The sequence below is a fragment of the Sinocyclocheilus anshuiensis genome, unplaced genomic scaffold (genome assembly GCF_001515605.1).
Source record: "Sinocyclocheilus anshuiensis isolate Anshui unplaced genomic scaffold, SAMN03320099.WGS_v1.1 scaffold229, whole genome shotgun sequence".
Classification (NCBI taxonomy): domain Eukaryota; kingdom Metazoa; phylum Chordata; class Actinopteri; order Cypriniformes; family Cyprinidae; genus Sinocyclocheilus; species Sinocyclocheilus anshuiensis.
The window spans coordinates 1,602,800-1,623,985 of record NW_015537957.1 but is presented as its reverse complement, the minus strand read 5'-3'; the positions used below and the strand labels follow the sequence as shown (position 1 = coordinate 1,623,985).

At 37.2% G+C, this 21,186-nt stretch overlaps 1 protein-coding gene across 2 annotated transcripts in view; it reads left to right on the top strand.

Annotated features, from left to right (window-relative positions):
• Positions 1-839: 839 nt before the first annotated feature.
• Positions 840-21,186, top strand: part of LOC107665916 (brain-specific angiogenesis inhibitor 1-associated protein 2-like protein 1) — a 77,626-nt gene continuing 57,279 nt past the window's right edge. Inside the window, exons 1-3 of one of the 2 annotated variants that reach the window (XM_016456982.1) lie at positions 840-1,142; positions 5,929-6,004; positions 9,234-9,320. In XM_016456982.1, coding sequence (XP_016312468.1) covers positions 1,092-1,142; positions 5,929-6,004; positions 9,234-9,320 — 214 coding nt within the window. In that variant the 5' untranslated portion in view covers positions 840-1,091. The remainder of the gene's footprint in view (positions 1,143-5,928; positions 6,005-9,233; positions 9,321-21,186) is intronic. The other variant, XM_016456989.1, reaches the window with a different exon arrangement.

The following is a 21,186-nucleotide window of genomic DNA, read 5'->3' as shown; positions in this document are numbered from 1 at the left end:
AAATAAAACAATCGTTTGGCTCATATTGGCTCATATTGGCTTTTGGCTCATTTCTCCCTTTAGATCGAGAAGTCAATGGTGACTTGACTGAAGGCCTATCACTGGATGAACCTATCAGTGGTCACCTTGAAACTCCAGTTCATGTTACACCTGACTTGAGTGTTGACATCCCGCAAGCTGCAGTCTGTGCCACTGACGTCCCGCAAACTACAGTCTGTGTCACGTCAGACTGTAGTGCTGACGTCCCGCAAGCTGCAGTCTGTGCCATTGACGTCCCGCAATCTACAGTCTGTGTCACGTCCGACTGTAGTGCTGACTTCCCACAAGTTACGGTCTGTTTCACGTCCGATATTGTCCCTGCAGCTTTTTTTTTTTGCCACGTCCAACTACTACCCAGTCCCTAAGCCTAGGCTATTTAAGAAAAAAATAAAATAAATAAATAAATACATTAAAAACACATGAAATTAAACATATACATTTAAAATTTAAATTATATTATTACAAGCACAGTCTAATTTTTAAACTGCTTAAAAAAGTTTTTTGCTGGCACTTTAAATGCACACTCTGGTAGCAGAAACGTGCAGCCCACATGTAAACAGATGAAAGCAGTAATGGAGATAACATTAATAGATTGTCAAGAAATGTTTGTACTACAAAGTTTGAAAAAATACATTATATTTACTTTTTAAGATAAAAGTTTTTTGTCCATGTCCAAATGGCTGCAATAAGGACCATAATCGGCAGATGGCAGCATTTATCTTGTTTTTTTCCAAGTGCACCTGTCAGAGCGTACCGTGAGTGACGTCGCACACCTCACCTTATCTTTCCCGCCCCTGACGCAGATTCTCACATTCACGCGCTCATAAGTTTGAAGCAAAGCCTCTCTCAGCTCAAATCTAGCAGCCCGTTATTGAGCAAGAAGACTGCGGTCACTTTCTTTAGGAAATCTATAACAGGGCTCTACAGACGGCCGTCTTGCTATGAGGGCTTGAGGGAGGCGATAAGCGTGCTGTCTTGGTTATTTGGGAGTTTTTGGCGATCCGAATTAACGACATCTGAGTGCGCGAGCTCATCGCGAGACGGGCAGAGGAATGTCGCGCGATCCGGACGAGGTGAATAAACTGACCGAGAGCACTTACAAGGTGAGAAAAACCACACTCACTCACGAGAAAACGCGAGTATTATTCACCTGTTGAGACTACAGTGGCTAGGTTAAGCGTTGACATCCACCCATGGAGAAATTTCATCGAGCACAGGTTGACAGTTTGTTGATTTCTGGATTGAGCCGGTCATTTTTCTGGTTAGGAAACTTTTAACCTGGTCAGGAAACTTTCGGTCAAACTGTAGGCTATTACGTAGAAAAGGCCATTTTATGTTTAAGCTGTTAAAGTTGAAAAAGACGGACACGATTCTCTTCAGGTTATTCAAATTTCGGGTTGTCGTTGAGCCACAGGTGGGTCTTTACCGGAGCACAAATGGCTCTTTTGATATATTGACACACCCAAATGAGTCAGATATGAATCCCAGATTCAGATTCAGATCCAGGGATTTGGACACACAAGTATACTGATACTCTTTTTTTTTTTTTTTTTGCCTCATGGGAATGTATTATCACTAAACCCTTGTGTGAATCATGCTTTACTTCCTCAACAAAAAAAAACAGGCACAACCAATTTGTTAACATGTTAAGGTCACATACACATATACATGTGTGTATACCGGCCCAACCCTAGTGTGTATATATATATATATAACCTGATGATACATTATTTTGTTTTTTCTGTAATTCATATGTCCTAATCGTAAAAAATACCATTTCATTTTTAATGCATATAATATTCTTCCTTATGTTTTTGGAGTGGAATATGACCTGGGCTTGTTCTTAACATTTTTTTTTTTGTGACATTCACTCGGGTGGTTTACTGATATCGAGTAAGGGTGTATTCACACCAGGAATGTCCGCTAGTTCGCTTGCTTTGGTCCGGACCAAATACAATGTTGTTTTTTTTTGTTTTGTTTGGTGCAGTTCGCTTTCACACTGCCCTTTTTTGCAGGTGGACCAGAAATAGTAAACAAAACCACACGTGTGCTAAGGTCATCCATTCATTGGACAGAAGTTCTCAAGCAGGGACAACAGGAAGTGCAAAAACAGGCTTATCATGGCGATCTTTAGTAGTGCAGTTTTTATTCTGTGTTATTTATTTAGTGTTATCAGATACTAACGCAATATGACCTGCTTTCAGATGGAGCAGCATTTACTACACAGAGCCGTAGTTCACTCACAAGTTACGCAAAAAAATGAAGTTACGCAGACGATTTTAAAACTGTAAAGGGTCTATTTTTATTTGTGTGCACTCACAATATCAAGAAAACGTTGTGCTATTGTAAAATAAAGAAAACAAATAGGATGCGCTTGCCATCTCGGGAGCACTTCACAAAAATGAACCAAAACTCAGCACTATATGCGCGAGCTGTCTGTTTCTGAGCGTGATTTCTGCAATTAGGTCGGATCGAGGTCAGGTCATACCAGAGTTCGTTTGGAAGCGGACCGAGACCACCTCTTCAGTTGGGTCTCGGTGCGGTTGTTTGGTCCGCACCAGAGTGCGATTGCTGTATTCACACCTGCCAAAAAGGTCCGCACCAAGAGGGGAAACGAACTTGAGTTCGATTCAATCGAACCAAACAAGACAGGTGTGAATACACCCTAACTTTCCTTGTAGAGACATAGATCCCACATCGTAAAAAATAAATGATTAGCCTAATTTAAAAGTTATTTTTAAAAGTTCTCTCAACTATTGTCTTAATAATTGTAACATTTCTTAGTTTTGTCAATTTGAATTTGTTCGTTTACTAAATGCAACATTCACATTCAGCCAACAAATTAACCATTAAGGCAAATACATTTATCGAGTTAAGCACATTTTCAGTTAGTACAGATAAATTGGTAATTTTGTTAGCTATATTGTTTTTAATAGGACATTTAATGTGAAGTGAACAAAGGAGCAATCATCTTACAGTGCAAGGATATCAGGGAAATAGTTTTAAAAGTTGGACAGACCCCAACACTTGACAAACAATACTCAAGAATAGTGTGAGTCAACAAATGTAAAAGAGCTCTTAACATCACAACAAATAACTAACAATAATTACAAAACATCAAAAGTCAGCAAACAGTGAAACAGAATTCTAACAGTAAATGCATAATTTATTCATGATGCCGTGCAGTGCATTCTGGGAACTCACAAACCCTTAACATTCAAATTATGCAGTCTGAAATTCTTGGTTCAGACTACTGTTTTTGACTAGTTGGGCCAACATAAGAGGGAATTCTTTTGAACAAACATGGATTTTTTTTAAATGTATTTTCAAGTAGTTCTTAGTATTTAGGACTCAAAGTCTCATAAACTGAAAAATATTCTGTTTCTTTCTTTTTAACAGCATGATGACAGACATTACAAGTTACAAGATTACAGTTAGTTTGAGGTCCACTAATTTTACAGTATAACTGTGCCACTGAATGAATGCTTTGATTGGGAGGTTTATTATCAGCGACGGCTCCCACACGTCATATCTGTCCATGAGTGCGTCATTCCAATATAGTTTAATTCCAGTATAATATCAGCTGTTCCTCCTGTCATACAGTCTCAGGCGGTTCGATACGTGTCAGGGAGTGGGCTGTCTTCATGAATTGAGGATTAGTAAGCATGAAGTAAGCACACAGATGCCGCTTGAAGTTCAGTAAATATGACCAAGCCCAAGTGTTCACTAGTGACTAATTCAAATCTCTGCCTCCTTTATCCTTCGAAGAAACCAGGAACTGATGCAGTACTGGCAACAATTAAAACGCATGGTAACTGATCTTGTTGTGAAAAGCAGTAGAGTTTCCTGTAGTTCTCCACTCGAGTTCGAACTTGATTCTCCCAAACTTTGTCATTCACATGATGTCACCACCAGACTGTCTCATCGACTGTCTCTCGACTCCCAATACTAACACTGAGAGGCGCGCATATGAATTTCAATTCAAGATCTTATTCGGTCCTGACAGAGAGGAGAAACGGGCACAGCACCTCTACGATGTGCAACCTGTGAGAACATCTACAGAAAGTATCCTGGAAGAGTCGAGTGGATCAACTCAAGAATGGATTATTTCTTCTTGAAGGTTTCTCACAGGTTATGCAGATGACTGGCTCAAATCCAAACAGACCCATATTGAAAGAGTGCTGCCCACAAGTAAAGATATCTGTGAATTTATAAATTACCATTGGAATGAACTAATTAGCATATTAGGTGTATAATACTATTAGTAAGACATTAGTTACTTTAGGCAAGTCATTTGGCGGCCATCTTGGTAATGGCCCCAGGCAGCTATTTTCTAAGTACAACTCCCATGTACAAAGGATTACATTCCAATAACATGTCAAATCACCAAAACATTCTGCCTACAAAATGCTTCTTTAGGACTTATTACACACATTGATCTAACTAATATGCATGTGCATTCTAGAGTAAACCTAGTAGCAACATCGCTATAAACAAATTATTTAATAATATATTGGTGATGCACCAAAAGTTCATCAACAAAGAAATATTCAGCCGAGACAGCAAAAAAAAAAACAAAATTAAATTAATTTCTGTCAAAATGTAGTTTTGAGGGTTTCACTGACTAAATTTGTGACGTTTAATTAGTGCTTCTCTGACCAACAATGATGCAAAATTTGTTTGGCTGAAATTAGGGATGCACCGATACCACTTTTTTCAGTACTCGCCCGATCAAACTTTCCAGTGATGTCTGTGAGAAAGATATATTCACTCGACAAGCTCGCGCATCTGCGCCGCCGCGCGCTCAATCCACTCAGCGTGCTTTGTTCGCGCACATCAGCTATACAGGCGTTAATACTGAATGTTTAACATTATATTCATTGCATACATATACTTCGTAGTAGACATCCTTAACGCCTTTCTGCTGTCTGTTGTTCTGTTGTCGGTGTTTCTTTGTTTGAATATGGCGCTTATCACATGCTGTGTGGTATCGGCGTTTGGTATCGGGGCATTTTAACGAGTACGAGTACAGGAGACCAGTATCGGGCCCGATACCGATACCAGTATCGGTAGCGGTGCATCCCTAGCTGAAATATCAAGGTAGCTCAAATAACTTTTTTTTTTATTACTGGTTTTTATTTACCAATGTTTTACTTTTAGTTTTTGGCTAAATTAACTTTAATTTTGGTTTTAGTGTTTGGTAAATAACAAAAAAATTGTTTAAAATAAAATACATACATATATATATATATATATATATAAAACATTATGGTGTGTCACTATAATACTGTATACCATTAAAGCAAAAATGTGGGATTTCCTTTCTAACAGCCACTGTATTGAATGTTAGTTCTTTCTTTCTTTCTTTCTTTCTTTCTTTCTTTCTTTCTTTCTTTCTTTCTTTCTTTCTTTCTTTCTTTCTTTCTTTCTTTCTTTCTTTCTTTCTTTCTTTCTTTCTTTCTTTCTTTCTTTCTTTCTTTCTTTCTTTCTTTCTTTCTTTCTTTCTTTCTTTCTTTCTTTCTTTCTTTCTTTCTTTCTTTCTTTCTTTCTTTCTTTCATGAAATGGTTACTTTGGGTCTCTTTAGGGTTGGGTAGATATCACATCTCCATATTCATTACCTAGAATTACAAGAGCATACTTGAATATGTTGTTATGGCCTGAAGCAGAAGCATTTTACACTTTGAAATCAGGTAACTCAGGCCACTTTTGATGTAACCCTGCATGCACAGTACATTAAACCAGAGACACTTTAAAATGACACTAAAGAGGGGTTGTTTCATGAACAGAACCGTCTCCGTCCACACAATGTCAAGATTGCGACTGATTACATCATGATTGCTCATGCTAACATTTTAACCATTTCCCCTGTTTGAAATCCCTCTTCTCAGAATGTTATGGAACAATTCAACCCCGGGTTGCGTAACCTCACAAACCTGGGAAAGAGCTACGAGAAAGCGGTTTCAGGTGAGCCTCACCTTTTCATATCCTTACTATTAGAACAAGCATAATAAAGCCCATAATGTAATTTTTTAAAAAGTTTTAACTAATAAAGCATAATTCTAAAGCATAATAAAGCATTATTACACATTTTTAGCCACTGTCGATTGTAAGGCTGCATTGCTTTATGAAGCATTTGGTATTTGCGAGTACCTATAATCTGTTTTTATTAGTGATTGATGATAAATACTAGGTTTTTAATTAGTGGTCGACCGATATTGTTTTTTTTTTTTGACGGCCGATGCCGATATCTTGGAAAGCAGGGTGGCCGATATAAAGCCGATATAATTGTATTTATTTTAATGTTTAAGAAATTTGAAATCATTTGAAACTTGATTAAAAAGTAAATGTGTTAAATAAACATACTTATACTTTAGATGACAGTATTTTTCACAAATAGATATTTAATAAAAAATATAATAACAAAAGGAAGTAAACACTGTATCCAACAGGGCACTCATTATTCTGGGAAGTTTGTGTTCATTGGGAATCATATTTTTTCAAATAAAGCTAAGGTAACACTCATTTTACATACAGCACACAGTGGAAATGACATGAATATGGCAGTGGGCAAATGCATAAAGCGCAGCATAATTTGAAATCACTAGTTTAAAGTTTGTCGATCGCGTGTCTCCAGTGAAGCTGAACTCTCCTCCTGTCCACATTCAATTCACACAGACCAGCCGTCACCCAGAGAACACACGATCATGCAGGATACACATGCACACTTCACAAGATCTCACAACTGGATCCGACTAAGTTTGCAAGCTTTGTGAAATTAAATGTTCATTAGTCATTCAAAGATTTGTTTAAATGATATAAATGCGTATTTGCTGAATGCTGATGGCAAATGAGAAAGTATTATAATGTTTGCCTTTCTATTACTAATAATATAAAAGCAATCGTTATAATACTTTTTGTATACATTTTAAGTCCTTTGTTTAACCGTTCTATCTGATTATTAGACAGACTTCTATCCGTATTAGACAGAACTGTTAACGACGACGGCGAACAAGAGGGAGAAGCCGTCGCGCTGTCAAAATAAATGTCCCGCCTCGAACGCATCGGCCAAACAGGAAAACTTATCGGCTGATGCCGATATTTGAAAAATGCCAAATATTGGCCTTGGCGATATATCGGTCGACCACTAGTTACTGATAAGGTTTTAATTTCCTGACAACATCCAGTTCTACCTGGTACTATTCACTGCTTCAGGCTTTCTGACTGAATAGCTCAAACCCTCACAAAACTTCACTGTGCTGCTATGCAGGTGTTCACACATTTGATTGGTGTTGCTATGCTGCTTCGCTCCATGGCTACATTCACACCTCATTGGTGCTCTTATAGTACCAAGATGGCACCGGGACCTATGTAACCGGTATGTACTAGAACCGAATCCGAACGCAGATTTCGGTGCCTCATTTCGGTGCCATGCCTGAGCGATCGAGTTAAATATTTGTCCTCGGGTTCTCCCGAAACGGACGTAAGAAGCATCATCACTGGCACCGCACGTGAGCATCTGAGGAGTGCGTGAATGCAGTAATTACACTTGCTCTGATGGCAGCAGGTAGCCTTCCGTTAACTAAGCTAAACATGCTTAACCCTTTCGCACACGAGTTTAAAATATTCTAGCTGAGCCCCCAGCGTGAGTTTTTTTTAGGCGACCATTCTTTTAGAATGTATCGCCTTATTGTTTCCATGGCAACGCGTCATGCTTGTCATATGACACAATGCAGCCAGTTGTTAGGTGAAGCCCCGCCCACAAACCCCGCCAATCCATCATTTTTGGGGGGAATTTGTATATATTTATTTTTTTAATACGTATCGGTTTAGGCACCGGAACCGTTTTAAAAGTATTGATTTGGCACCGGTATCGAAAAAAAAAAAAACGATACCCAACCCTATTGGCGATATATCGGTTGACCACTATTTTTAATGGCCCATGCCGATATCTAGAGAGCAGATTGTTAATGGCAGCTATATATACACATCAAGATTGCACAACATAGAGGAAAAATGTGGTGTGATCAACTTTGGATAATGAGGTGTGATAAGTCCAAGATTAATTTGTCAAATCAGTTTCAAATATTTATTATCAATTACAGGCAGGAAATAATGACACATGCAATATCAACATCTCCTCTTTTTCTGGGTAGATAAACATCAGTCCAACTTAACTTTGTAATGGCAATCAAATTAAATCTAAACAAAGGGTAGACTTAACTTAACGATTTACACATGCAAAATTACATCCAGATGAATAATGGAGGGAAGGATGGAGCATTGAGTTCACTTTTTTCTTTTTGTAACATCCCTCACTCCCACGTAACCCTTTCCTCAGATTGTTTATGTAGTTACTTGTCAATCTGGAAAAAGTAGGTCTTCTGAACAAAGGGTAGGTTTCATCACATCTTGAACAAATGGATTGCTGCTTTAGAAAGAGGGCAAGATGTACTGTAATAACCAAACTCACAGACTAAACACAACACCTCTTATACAGCTTGTTGTTCCTGGACTGACTGAAGAGGTGTGTCGAATTTGCCCTCTGAGTAGCTGCCAGCAATCTACAGGTCTTACAGACAGTAGCTCTCTTGATTGAGCGTGCTCATAAAACCATTGTTGTTTGGGCACTGTGTTTTGGCTCCAGATCTTCTTCTGCCATAAACCCAGTGGTAAGTCAGGCTTTAAAAACATGTCTGGAGACATGGGCGTTCTGTTGTGCTCCATCCAAATATCTCCTCCTAGCTGCTTTTGAATTACTTTTTTATATTTCGCTGATGACAAATGCAGACTGATGGAATGAAATAATTATAATATTATACTCAAAAGTATTTGGAAGACATTAGAAAGCCTTTTTTTGATCAACGCAAGAATTAACATTTCTGTTATTAAGCCAAGTAGGGGACTGTCATTATATTATTAGTAGGGTTGCAAAGCAGTGGAAAATTTCTGGTAAATTTCCGGAAACTTTCCAAAAATCCCTGGAATATTCCAAAAAAATCTGAAATTTTGTTTCCGAAATTTACTGGACATTTTCCACCTTTTTGCAACCCTAATTATTAATGACAATACTGTATACTATCACTAGAAAACCTAGTGAATGTGTGGCATGTTGTGTGAGCATAGAAAATGAAACACAAATCTTGCACGATTCCCCCTTAGTATAATAACATGTATTCTTATCCTTGTTTTGCAGCCATGGTTCTGGCTGGGAAGCAGTACTTTGATGCTGTATCTAAGATCGGGGAGAACGCAGCCGTATCTCCAGTGTCCAGGGAGCTGGGTGAGTCACGGCTAATTCTTTTATTAAGAACTGCATGAGCATTTTTCCATTTACTCTTCCTATAGTTCCATTTGTCATTTCTAGAGATAGAAAATGTTAAAGGCAGGCTAGGTGATGTGGTTCAAAAACATTTTTTGTAATGCTGGTTGAAAGTCTCTTCACATCCCGATAGCAATCACTAAGTTAAGTGGTCTAAATATATTTGTGTATTTTTTAGGGCTGGTAATTTAACGCATTAATTAGATTAATTAATTACGGTGAAAAATAATGCGTTAAAATTAACGCATTTAACGCACTTGCCCCGCCCCAGACCTATGTGGGTCATCTGACATGTCATAAAGTCGATTGATGACAAATATGAGGCAGGGCAACAACTCACTGCGTGATGGAGCTATAGAGAACATAGTTGTCCGTAAAATTTAAGATATGGGGCAAAAATGCCCCTGTTTGAGTTTTTGTCTCATATTTAAATCATATAGTTAAGCAATATCACACGAGCAATAGGCTAAGTGCAATATCACATGAATGCAAATGTGATACTGATCTTATACAACAGTTCAGTAAGTAAGAAGTTAATATTGTGTTATTTTAGACACAATGTTGTCTGTTTTGCTCAATTTTTTTCAGATCCTCAGAGAGTTCTTTGCCATGAGGTGCCATGTTGAACTTCCAGTGACCAGTATGAGAGAGTGAGAGAGATAACACCTAATGTGTTATCAAAAATGCCCGTTTGAGTTTTTTTCTCATATTTACATCCTATAGTTATGTAGCAATATCACACGAGCAATAGGCCGTGCAATATCACATGAGTGCAAATGTGATACTGATCTTATACAACAGTTCAGTAAGTAAGTTGTTAATATTGTGTTATTTTAGACACAATGTTGTCTGTTTTGCTCAATTTTGCCAACTAAAATATAAAGACTAAGCAGAACTGCTCGTCTCCGTCTCCATGCAACACATCGGCATTTCATTTCTTAATGCAGGTTTTGAACGAATTGAGTGAACCATTTGGCGCGTTGAACCATTGGCCATAGGCGTGTTGGATTTGAAGCAGAGCTCCACATCTGCTCTCTAATCGCTCTTGCGGTACTTTGATGTCCACACCGATCGATCTGATGGTGATGATCCGCTTCAAGTCGGAACAAGCTTTTCAAAGTAAGCCATCAAATGAACGACTCAAATGAATGAATAAATGACTCGATGACTTAATCATTAAGACATTTACCACCACCTTCTGGCAGTTTTAGTTTATTATTTAGCATCATTTCATTAAAGAAATAATTTAATATTTCCATAATAATAATAAAATTAATCAAATTAATTATTAAAGGTATAGTTCACCCACCCAAAAATGACAACACCCTCATGGTCCAAAAGAGTATATGTAATAAATTTTATCAAACAAAATATTTCTTGCTGAAGCTACTTTTTGTAATGTCTGTTCGATGCTTTACACAACAATGACTTTAAATTATCTTTTGGGAGTAATTTCTCAGCCAAATTTGATGTGCGATTAATTAGATGAATGAATCGCCACATCATGTAATTAATTAGATAAAAAATTTTAATCGCTTACCAGCCCTAGTATTTATATCATCTGTGGAAGGTGTAGGACCATAAAATGTTCGTCCAATCATATCCCTCGGTCCGAGGACTATGATATGCTGTCCTACCTGCCTGCCAACGTATGTATTATCATACTTCTGCGCACCCTGTTCATGCAGACATGATATCAGAGCGGTTCATTACGCTATTGCAGACCAAGCAAGAATGAAAGGCGTCATTATTGTAATATTATGCGCTTTGTACGGTAATTTATTCTCAGCAGTGAATGAGACATGAGGTAACCTGACAGCGTTGCATCAATGCTCCACCAACACCGTCTCTCATCGTGTCGCTGGTTAGCCTCTGGTTAACTCGCGTTCATGTGTTTTGCAGGAGGCTTGGCTTTGGAGAGTGATTTTGCAGGGAGGGTGGGATCTTATGCTTTCAAAGCTAGCTTGCTATTGCTAGCCTCTCTGAAATCGCCTACCCTACCTTTTAAGGAGGAATATATCATGTCTTTGTTATAGAGTTCACAAAAACAGTGTAGTAATCATTTAAGTTCATTTAGTTGTCATTAGCACTGAATACTGATAAACACTGACCTGTAATCTTTCTTTATCACCATTTCCTCTATCGTGTCAAAGATAACATGGGCCATAATCTGACGTTGTAATAACGTGCAGGAATGTGCCATAAAGCATGTTATGTGGCCTGAAATCACGTTTCGGTTTCCTGTTCCGTTCAGCATGTTTGAAACCATTGACTTTGAGCTGTTTGTTGACACAGCATTGTATCTGCTGGACCATAATAATGGTGGATATATTGCGTTTATTCAATCATGTCATGTTTGAGAACTCAGGATTCAAAACACATGTTGAGAGCCTGTATGTCTTTTTCTGCTTTTTATAAAAATTGTCTTTGAAATGGAATGCAGTATGCAACTGTAAATAACATTTCAGATAACATAATGTGCTACACTACTGACACATGGCCCGATTCCAAAACAAAAAAAGCTTCTGAAATGAGTGGGGGTACTTCAAGTGCAGAGGTAATGTGTAGGTAATTAATGGCACTTACAGTACAAAAATATTTTAAAAAGCACCACTGCGACACGCAAACAAGTGTAGGAGGTTGAATTTTTAATACATTAATTGCTTTAGCTTTATATTAGGGTTGGGTATCGTTTGAATTTTATCAATTCAGATTCCGATTCTGCTTATCGATTCCCAGTTTCAATTCCAATGTGATTAAATAATGATATCAAACAGTTATCCTCTATCTCTTTTTTGCAAACCATTTAGTTGCAGCTGAATACCATGAACAAAAATCAACAGGCTACATAAAAGCTGGACTCTTTAAAGGTCCCATATTGTCAAAACTGAAATTTCCTGGCTTTTTTCATGATTACTGAGGTCTAGGGGCTATTTAACTACCATATAAGTTTCAAAACAGTCAGTCCACAGTAAAATTCACACAGCCTGCTTAAAGTTCTAGCTATTTTTCACGAACCGGTGTGACTTCCGTAAAAAGTTGACGTCAGAACTACACAGTCACTGCCTTCAGTCGCCACCCCGAGCACCGCCCACCGTCCCACGTATATTGAGATGGTTTTTGGTACTTATACCGCAAATATATATTCTTAAGGACATCAAAACCTCAAATAAAACTCCAGAAAGGTGTACAATATGGGACCTTTAAGAACTGTTTGTGTGCAAAATGGAACTGAATGATTCTGGATAAATTGAGTTTTTTTTTTGTTTTGTTTTTTGTTTGTTTTTTTCCCCCAATGGAAGCTAAATGATTCAATGACTCACTCAAGATGTACTTGTTTCATTACTGGATGAATCGGCGTTCTTGAACGAATAACTTGTACCATTCAAAGACAAATACATTTTAACAGCCCCTTTTCACCACCTACTGGCATAAGAGTGTAATTGATAAATCTTCATTTGAAGTGTCAAATTACTTTCAAAAGGTGATTTACTCTTTTAATCGCTACCGTACACATCAGAGTTTATATCTAAACTATAAGCCTTTATCCCAGTACTTCTGTGATTTGAATGTTTGTAACAAATAATGATACTGTGTGGTTGAAAAGACTGTGAGGCTGTTTCATTCATGACAGATGACAGCAGCTCTCTTTAGGTCAATGGCAGCGTGAACGCAGATTTAAATGTTCAAATCACACTGGTGTGATCGTACGCTGCACGGACGAACCAAGTGATCACAACATTGATTGCACACGTCAAAGGTTGAGTAATGAAACAGACGAATCATAGAATAAAATCACGTTGGTGTTCGAATTGCGTTCGCGATCTTTAACGATCTATTAAATTAAAGTGCTTTGTCATGTTGGTGGTGACACCTCTCTTGCAACATGTTTAGCTATCACAGATATTATACTTCGCTTTTTTGGCTTCTGATCGCAAATGTAGCCAAACTTTGGAGCACTTAGATTAGCGAGCAAGGTCCTGGCAGATCGCTAGGTCGGGTCCTCACAGATGAAGAAAAAAAAAAGCGCATATGAATCGATAGGCGGAATCGAAATTTTTATTTGACTACAAGTATCCGATTCTTGACCTTAAGTATCCGATTCTGGAATTGGGATCAATTTTCGATTCCCAACCCTAGTCATTATGCCATTAAAGTCACTATGAATTATTATGCAGTCAATTACACATAAAAATATTATACATATGAGTATGTTGACTTAGAACAACAGAGGGTGTAAACCATGCAATTGAACTATAAGATGTAACGCTGCAACAACTAATCGATAAAATATATCTCTTGTGAGAGATGTGATGTAGGTTTAAAATTTTAGTATAGGGACCAGTGCTGGGGAAAGTTACTTTTAAAAGTAATGCATTACAATATTGCATTACTCCATAAAAAAAGTAACTGTTTGCGTCATATTCTGAGTTGCATTATTTTTATTCATTTTGAGGAATACTGAATCTGTGTGTTTTTTTTTTGTTTTTTTTTGTGAGTGAGATGAATTAATGCATTCATATTTATTTTAGAAATACAGTAACGTCTTCTGATTTCTCTCGACATGGGGACAGGAGAGCTGTCAATCAATAAATTGAAAAAAAAAAAAGTAACTTGTGTTACTTATTTGAAAAAGTAACTCCGATATTCTCTTGTAAATTAAAAAGTAATGCGTTACTTTACTAGTTACATGAAAAAAGTAATCTGATTACGTAACTTGCGTTACTTGTAATATATTACCCTCAACACTGATAGGGACCAATTCTCACTATTAACTGGTTGCTTATTAGCATGCCTAACATATTGGCTGTTTATTAGTACTTATAAAGCACATTCTGCATGACCATATTCTACATTAATCCTACCCAATACCTAAACTTAACAGCTACCTTATTCACTATTAATAAGCAGCGAATTAGGAGTTTGAGGAAAATGTTGTAGTTAATGGTTTGTTAATAGCGAGAATTGAACCTTAAAATAAAGTGTGACCTAAAATTCTATATGTAACAAGAAATGGTATTTTTAATAGAGCAGTAGTAAAATGTATTGTAAAATTATGTTCAGATGAGTGAATATATGTGCATTCCTCCTGCCTCGTGCCAATTAACATTTAGGCTTTGCTTTTTTAATCTTTAATTTGACTTCTTTAAAAATGGTAAGCAATCAGTTGTTTAGAATGTATTTTAACCCTTATTTGCACATAATTTATAGCATGGCCTACATAGATATGTTAATAATGAACAGATTAATAAATTAATGTCTCAAAATCATTTTAATTGCAGCCCTGTTAGAATGACTAAAGACCACAGGTTTTTCGTTTGCATGTTACATAGTGTTCAGAAAATCTGAAAGGAAGAAGGAAGTATCAGTATGGCATATATACTCTGTGGAGATGGATTGTAAATACTTATGACTTTTTACATACTTTGATTAACTTGTTTTAGTTTCAGTGCTACCATAATTAATTTTAAAGTGCCCCTATTATGGATTTTTGAATATTACCTTTCATGCAGTGTGTAGCTCTAAGTGAATGAAAACATCCTGCCAAGTTTTAAATCTGAAAGTGCACCGTGTATAAAGTTATTGTCTCTCAAAAGAAAGAGTCGACTCTGAATTATTGAAACGAGTCGTTTTTAAAACGAATCCCAAGCCGTTTCATGTTGACGTCAGCATGAAACATTAGCATATTGCCCGCCCACTTGTTGGTCTTTTTACGTTGGTCTGAATGAAAATGCAAATTCATTCTTTGCCAATAGGTGCCGCTTCTGGAGCGGTAAAAATAGTTGTTTCCCCGGTAACGCTGTACACAAAGCAGCACTGCGCTCACAAACTCTGCTTTATCAGGCGTAACAGGCATGATGAAATGAAAATGAGACCAATAGAACCAATCACCGCAGATTAGTGTCACGCAAAGGAGGGGTTTGGAAAAATGAATCGTTGAGCGAATCATTTGGGAGTCGTTGAGCAAGTAAGGTAAAAATAAATGCATATTATAAGACAATGAATGTGTTTTTTGACCTTGCATGCATGTCAGCCTGTTGTTGGGGACTCCCAAAACCAAAATATGAACCTTTAATAACCCATAATAGGGGCACTTTAATTCATGCATTACTTTATTATCATGTCACTTGATGATTTAAACCATAAGATAAAATAAGTCTTGAATTTAAACTAAGATAAAAATGATAAACAATTAAACCTCCCACCCCCCCATGCTTGAGCTGCTGCCAGCCTTGAATCTGCTTTTTACTAATAGTTAAGTAGTGGGAAACTGATCCTGCACCAGTATGGGCAGCTTCATCCCAGAGCAGGAAATGTAAACGGTAGATAACAGACTGAGTGAGATCGTTCCACATATTGGAAGAATGGTAGCCGAATACTCCTATTTCACAACTGCAAATTAGGAGACTGACTTTGCAAGGTCATGCACGATTACTAGAGCAGGGATTTTCAGTGCATGTTGGTAGGGATAAAGGCAGTGAAATCTGCTTTGCCAATATAGACTATTACAATTTCAGCTGAGACTGCTCTTTTTTTTTTTTTTTTTTTTTTTTTTTTTTTTTATAGATTATAGATTTTTTTTTTTAATACAATTACATTTTCCTCTTGGCAGTCTAATCGGATCATGAGGAGAATGATAAAAAAAAAATCACAGCTGATATTATTTTCGAGTTCATTAGTCAAGCTGGAAATGAAAGGTTAAGTCAAGTGCATTGCATTGTGGGATACAGTATTGCACACAGTAAGCCCCCTTTTTTACTGCACAGTTTGGCAAATATGGGAAGTCAACCATGTGTTCCATGCATACAGATCATTTGCATATGGTGCACAATATTGGTGTGTGCATCTGCATTGCATCAAACTGTTTTAAATAACGCCAGTTGGTTTGTAATAATCATAATCTGAGCTGGGTTGAGCAGAGACTGTGACCTGCCAGACAGAGCACATTTGTCCCTGACTGACGTCACATCGCTGCCATAATCTGTGTTCATGTTCTGTGTAAGAGTTTTGATATTACCTACTACTATCACTGGAAAATTATTATACAAAAATAATGTAGTTCTAATTATATATTATAATACACAATTCAGTTTTATAGACTTTATAAAGCCAGCACATACATTTACTTAAAAATTTTGTCTTCAGTAATTAATTAATGATTTACAAATATATGTAAAGTATATAATTTTTTTTCTTTGCGTGACTGGGCCTTTATATAGGTTTATAGTGACTTATTTTACTGTCAGGAGTAAATACGATATACAATCTTTGTAATGTGATTTTTAATTATTTTTATCATTCTTTATTACTTAAAATAAGTGGCAATCGAATTAATTTATGAAGTTTTGACTATTTAAATTATTTTAAAATGTAAGCAAATAAAAATTAAATAATTCCTTTTGTTTTTTGTCATTTTGCTGCCAAAAGATTAATAAAAATTTGTAAAGTACAATGTGATGAAATAAGAGGTGAGTGTCATAATGAAAACTGATAACACAAATAGTCACAGGTTAGGGATGTGCGATATTAGATTTTTTTCCGATATGCCAATATTTTTCAACTCTTTTTGGCCGATAGCCAATACCAATATATTTCCTTTTGTTTGGAAACAACACCAAGTCTCTCCTGTGTGGAAATTATAAGCAAATTATTTAAAATTTTGGTTAGTTTTTAACAAGAACTTATTTGTTAGAAATAAATAAACAATAATGAAGTTCTTTTATAATGACTGTACATTGAAGCTTTGAAAATAACTGTAAATAAACTATATATCAATCGCTGCATTTTTTTTTTTTCAGAAAGATGCAGTAGTACCCTTAGCATTTTATTTTAAGATTTAACATTTGTAGATGGTCTAAAGCAAAAGAGTTGTAAAAATTCTGAAAATCTTTTAGAGCTAATAATTTGTTTAAAATATATAACATATTACACATTAATGAATAAAGCAGTGTATATATAAAATTATTTAATTTACAAATGTCATGTTTGATTTTTTTTTTAATTCATGTAAGCTATAGCTTCTGACCTTTAAATCAAAACGTACTCATGATTTTATGGCATCAATTCAGGGCTCTACGCTAGGCAGGGCTCTACGCTTACTTTTCTTTTTAGGAGCACTTGTGCTCCTAACTTAAAAAAATGTAGGAGCACGTTCAAAATTTTAGGACCTTCTAATAAGTCCAAAATTTTATCAAAAAAGTAGACTTCCCATTACGAGGTGATATTTGACTCCTCTAACGTTATTAAAAGTATGTCATCTTTTGTCATTCTTTAAAAAAATTATATTGTATAAGCTTTTGTGTACTTTCAGACATTTAATGAGGCTCAGAGGTGGCATGAGTGCGATTAAATCCATAAATTCATGATGAGATGAATGTTTTAAATATAAAATTTTGAATATAGACATATTAAATGATTTAAATAACTGAAAAGATACTTTAAAAATAAAAAGCAATCACAAGTATGATGATGATCGGGTCAGTCACACTGGTGCTCCTAAAAAAATTTTCATAGTCGCAATCAGTAGTTTTCAGTCGCAGATGGTCGCACTGTAGAGCCCTGCAATTACTGCTTTATTTAATCAGAGAAACAGTCTAAATGTTATTTGTGTATTTTGCTTTCATTTTATTAGAAGTAGGCCAACAGCGCCCCCTACGGAATTAATACTCCTTACTGAGTGGGCTTTAGGACCCGGGGGAGGCTGCGCTGCACGTGCTATTAATTACTGTTTACGCTATCACACACCAAATGCGTCATTCTGTTCATGCATTCTCAGTTTAAATGCAGCGATCCAAAACAGTGAATCCAATCACCATTCATGCAAAACTTTGCTTCAAAAATGAGCCACAATGCTGACGTGATCTAGTCGCTAGCACACCCTGAGCACATGTGAGTTAACCTATTCCTCTTATCGGCAAGACATATCGTCATAATTTTTCATGTGGGGCCGATGCCGATATGTACATTTAAAGCCATTATTGGCCAATTCTGATATCGGTCCGATAATATCGTGCATTCCTATCACAGGTGACATTTGAAACGCATGTAAATACTAGGTAACGGTAGCACTTCTGGGTCAGCCACTAGTGATCAGATCACTGAAAACACAAATGTAAACTGGGTGTGAACACTTATCAGCATTCATGCTTCAAAGTGATGTATTTTCTTTCCTTTGTTTTTTTTTTTATTTTAGTGTGGACGACCTTTTCTTGACCTTTTCTTTTGAGGGCCGTAACATTTGTACATGGCCTTAGTGATTGTTAACACAATGCCCTCCCTATCTGTAGACGATAAGAGCGGAAACTTGCCTCTGTTTGGGCAGATAATGTCCAAACGCAGGCCTCGCGTTCCACGTCACCGGTGTTCCTCGACGAGAGGAGCCTCTTGAGCTCTGAGTGCTCGGCTGAGATGAAACCAGAGCCGCCTTCAGGCAGATGAGCTGACATCCGATAGTCTTGAGAGTCACGGACAGATTGACACGAGGTCAGGTGTCAGAGAGACGGAGATGCTTTCATTCATAACCAGTCCCACCAAAGACAACCACACAGGTGTCCTCTGTGTTTAGATTTCAGACTCTTGTGTCTCCTATAACCCAACAGGTGTGACGTCCCGCCACTGTCGCTGTTTACAGAAGGCACCTTGTTTTGTCGTGGCATTTGACTGCGTCGACTTGCAGAGCGCCTCGCTGACAGCAGAGCATCAGATTACGCTTTTGAGGTTACTGGAATATCATTCAAATACCTGCTTGCATTCTCGTGGAGGTGTGCTGGTACTGTGGAAATGCTGAGTAATGCATGAACGCATATGTGCAGCATTCCTGCTTGTCTGCTGTGCACCTTAGTGGATAAAGAGTCCTGCTTTTACACAGGTCATGTCGAGATGAGATCAGGGTCATCCAGATTAAGTGGATATGTGGGTGCCATTGTGCTCGTGTTGACCTGGTTACAGAACAACAACATAAAAGGTGGACTCTGCACTCTTAAATGAATAGTTAGTCTGAGACACGTGTTTCCTGGAGTTAATGTAGTTGACTTTTGCCAGTTTAACCTTACACGGTCATTCAGAGTTTGGGGTCAGTAAGGTTTTCTAATGTTTTTTGATAGAAGTATTTTCTGCTCACCAAGGCTACAGTTATTTGCTCAAAATAAGTAAAAACTGTAATATTGCTAAATATTTTTACAATTTAAAATAACGGTGTTCTGTTTGAATGTATTTATAAAATGTAGGCTAATTTATTTCTGTGATCAACGCAAAACTTTTAAATGAACAGCATTTATTTCAAATAGAAATGCCTTTTAATATAAATACAGGGTGGCCGCGGGTCCTTAAAGTCTTAAATAAAGTTTTCCTAAAATAAGGCCTTAAAAAGTCTTAAAATGTCTTAAATTCGGATTCAGTAGGTCTTAAATATTTTTGCTCACATTACCACAAACATTTCTCCAGTCTGACGGACCCAGTGAGTGTCCATCAAGAGTACTTTTTCTCCGCTGTAGTTACCGCGTCATCCGAGAGAATTGCTGTTACAGAACACAGTCGAACACCAGCTCGCTGTCCAGCCTCCGAACTACTTTAAATGGGTTAATGCAAGTTTACTGAAAAATGGCTTGAGAATTGCACTTGCCCGACAGGACTAATAGCCTGATTAAAACTTAAGTGACAAAAAATAATCACGCATCAAAACGCGTCTTTCACTGTCGTAACTCCTCCTTTTATCCTTCCGGAGCTCCTCCGTGGGACTCGAGACCGGTGAGTGGTGCAGGTGTCGCTCATTATCAATTGGCGCTTTTCCACTGCGTGGTACGGCACGGTTCGGCTCGGCACGGTTTGCGTTTCCACTGCAGTTCAGTACCGCTTTAGAGTAGGCGGGATTATTCACATGTCGTTATAGTTGCGCCGCCTCTACTACCACGACTCCTAAAAAAACTTTTTCATTCCGCGTCGCCCCATCAAGCTCTCGTTGGATCCGCTCCTCTGCCGTCAACGAGAGGAACGTCTGTTCTTCCGCAACAGACAACAAAAAAGTGAACCGTACCGAGCCGTACCATGCAGTGGAAAAGCGCCAAATTACTCCACCGGCCTCGCTCCGTTCCCACATCTCTCGGCCCTGCCCCCACTCATCACAGTCACGCTGTTGAGGCTCGAGCTGCCTGTCTCTGTGAGAGACTTTCATGGAGAAATCAAGCAACACTGGCGTTTTTGTTACTGAATGATTCAGCTGTTTTAAGGAATCTGTTTAATGAATAAGTGGCTTACCGTCACCTACTGTTGGTTTAGTCTCGTTTAAAAGTTTGCATTTTTCCCCAACATTTCTCATTTGTATGTTCAAAATTTTATTTACACCATTGTTTATTGCAGTTGTAATTTTGCAGTGTAAAGTATTTAATTTGATTGGTAACAGCCCTGTAGTGTATTAAATTGTATAAATTGTTAGAATTTGACATGAAAGATGACACATTTAATAAGGTAAAATAAATATTGGCCTTTATAAAGGTAAATGACATCCTGTGGTAAAAACATGCAGATTTAAGTATGTAAAAGCTGACAGAAAACTGATGAAAATTTCTTCAGAATAAATTGTTTATACCACCAAAAATCTCAGTGATGCGACACTTTTGTGGGAATATTTTGTATGGGATATTGTCTGCTGATATGAAAAGTTCACTGTATATCGTAATAACAAATAGCATTTTTGACTGCGATGATATTTTGTTTTCTTTTTTACATTTAAACGTGTTAAATATTACATATATGCATGTAATATAATGTGTATTTCCATCACAGGTTTGGTCTTAAATTTCACATAAGGTGGTATTAAAAAGGTCTTAAA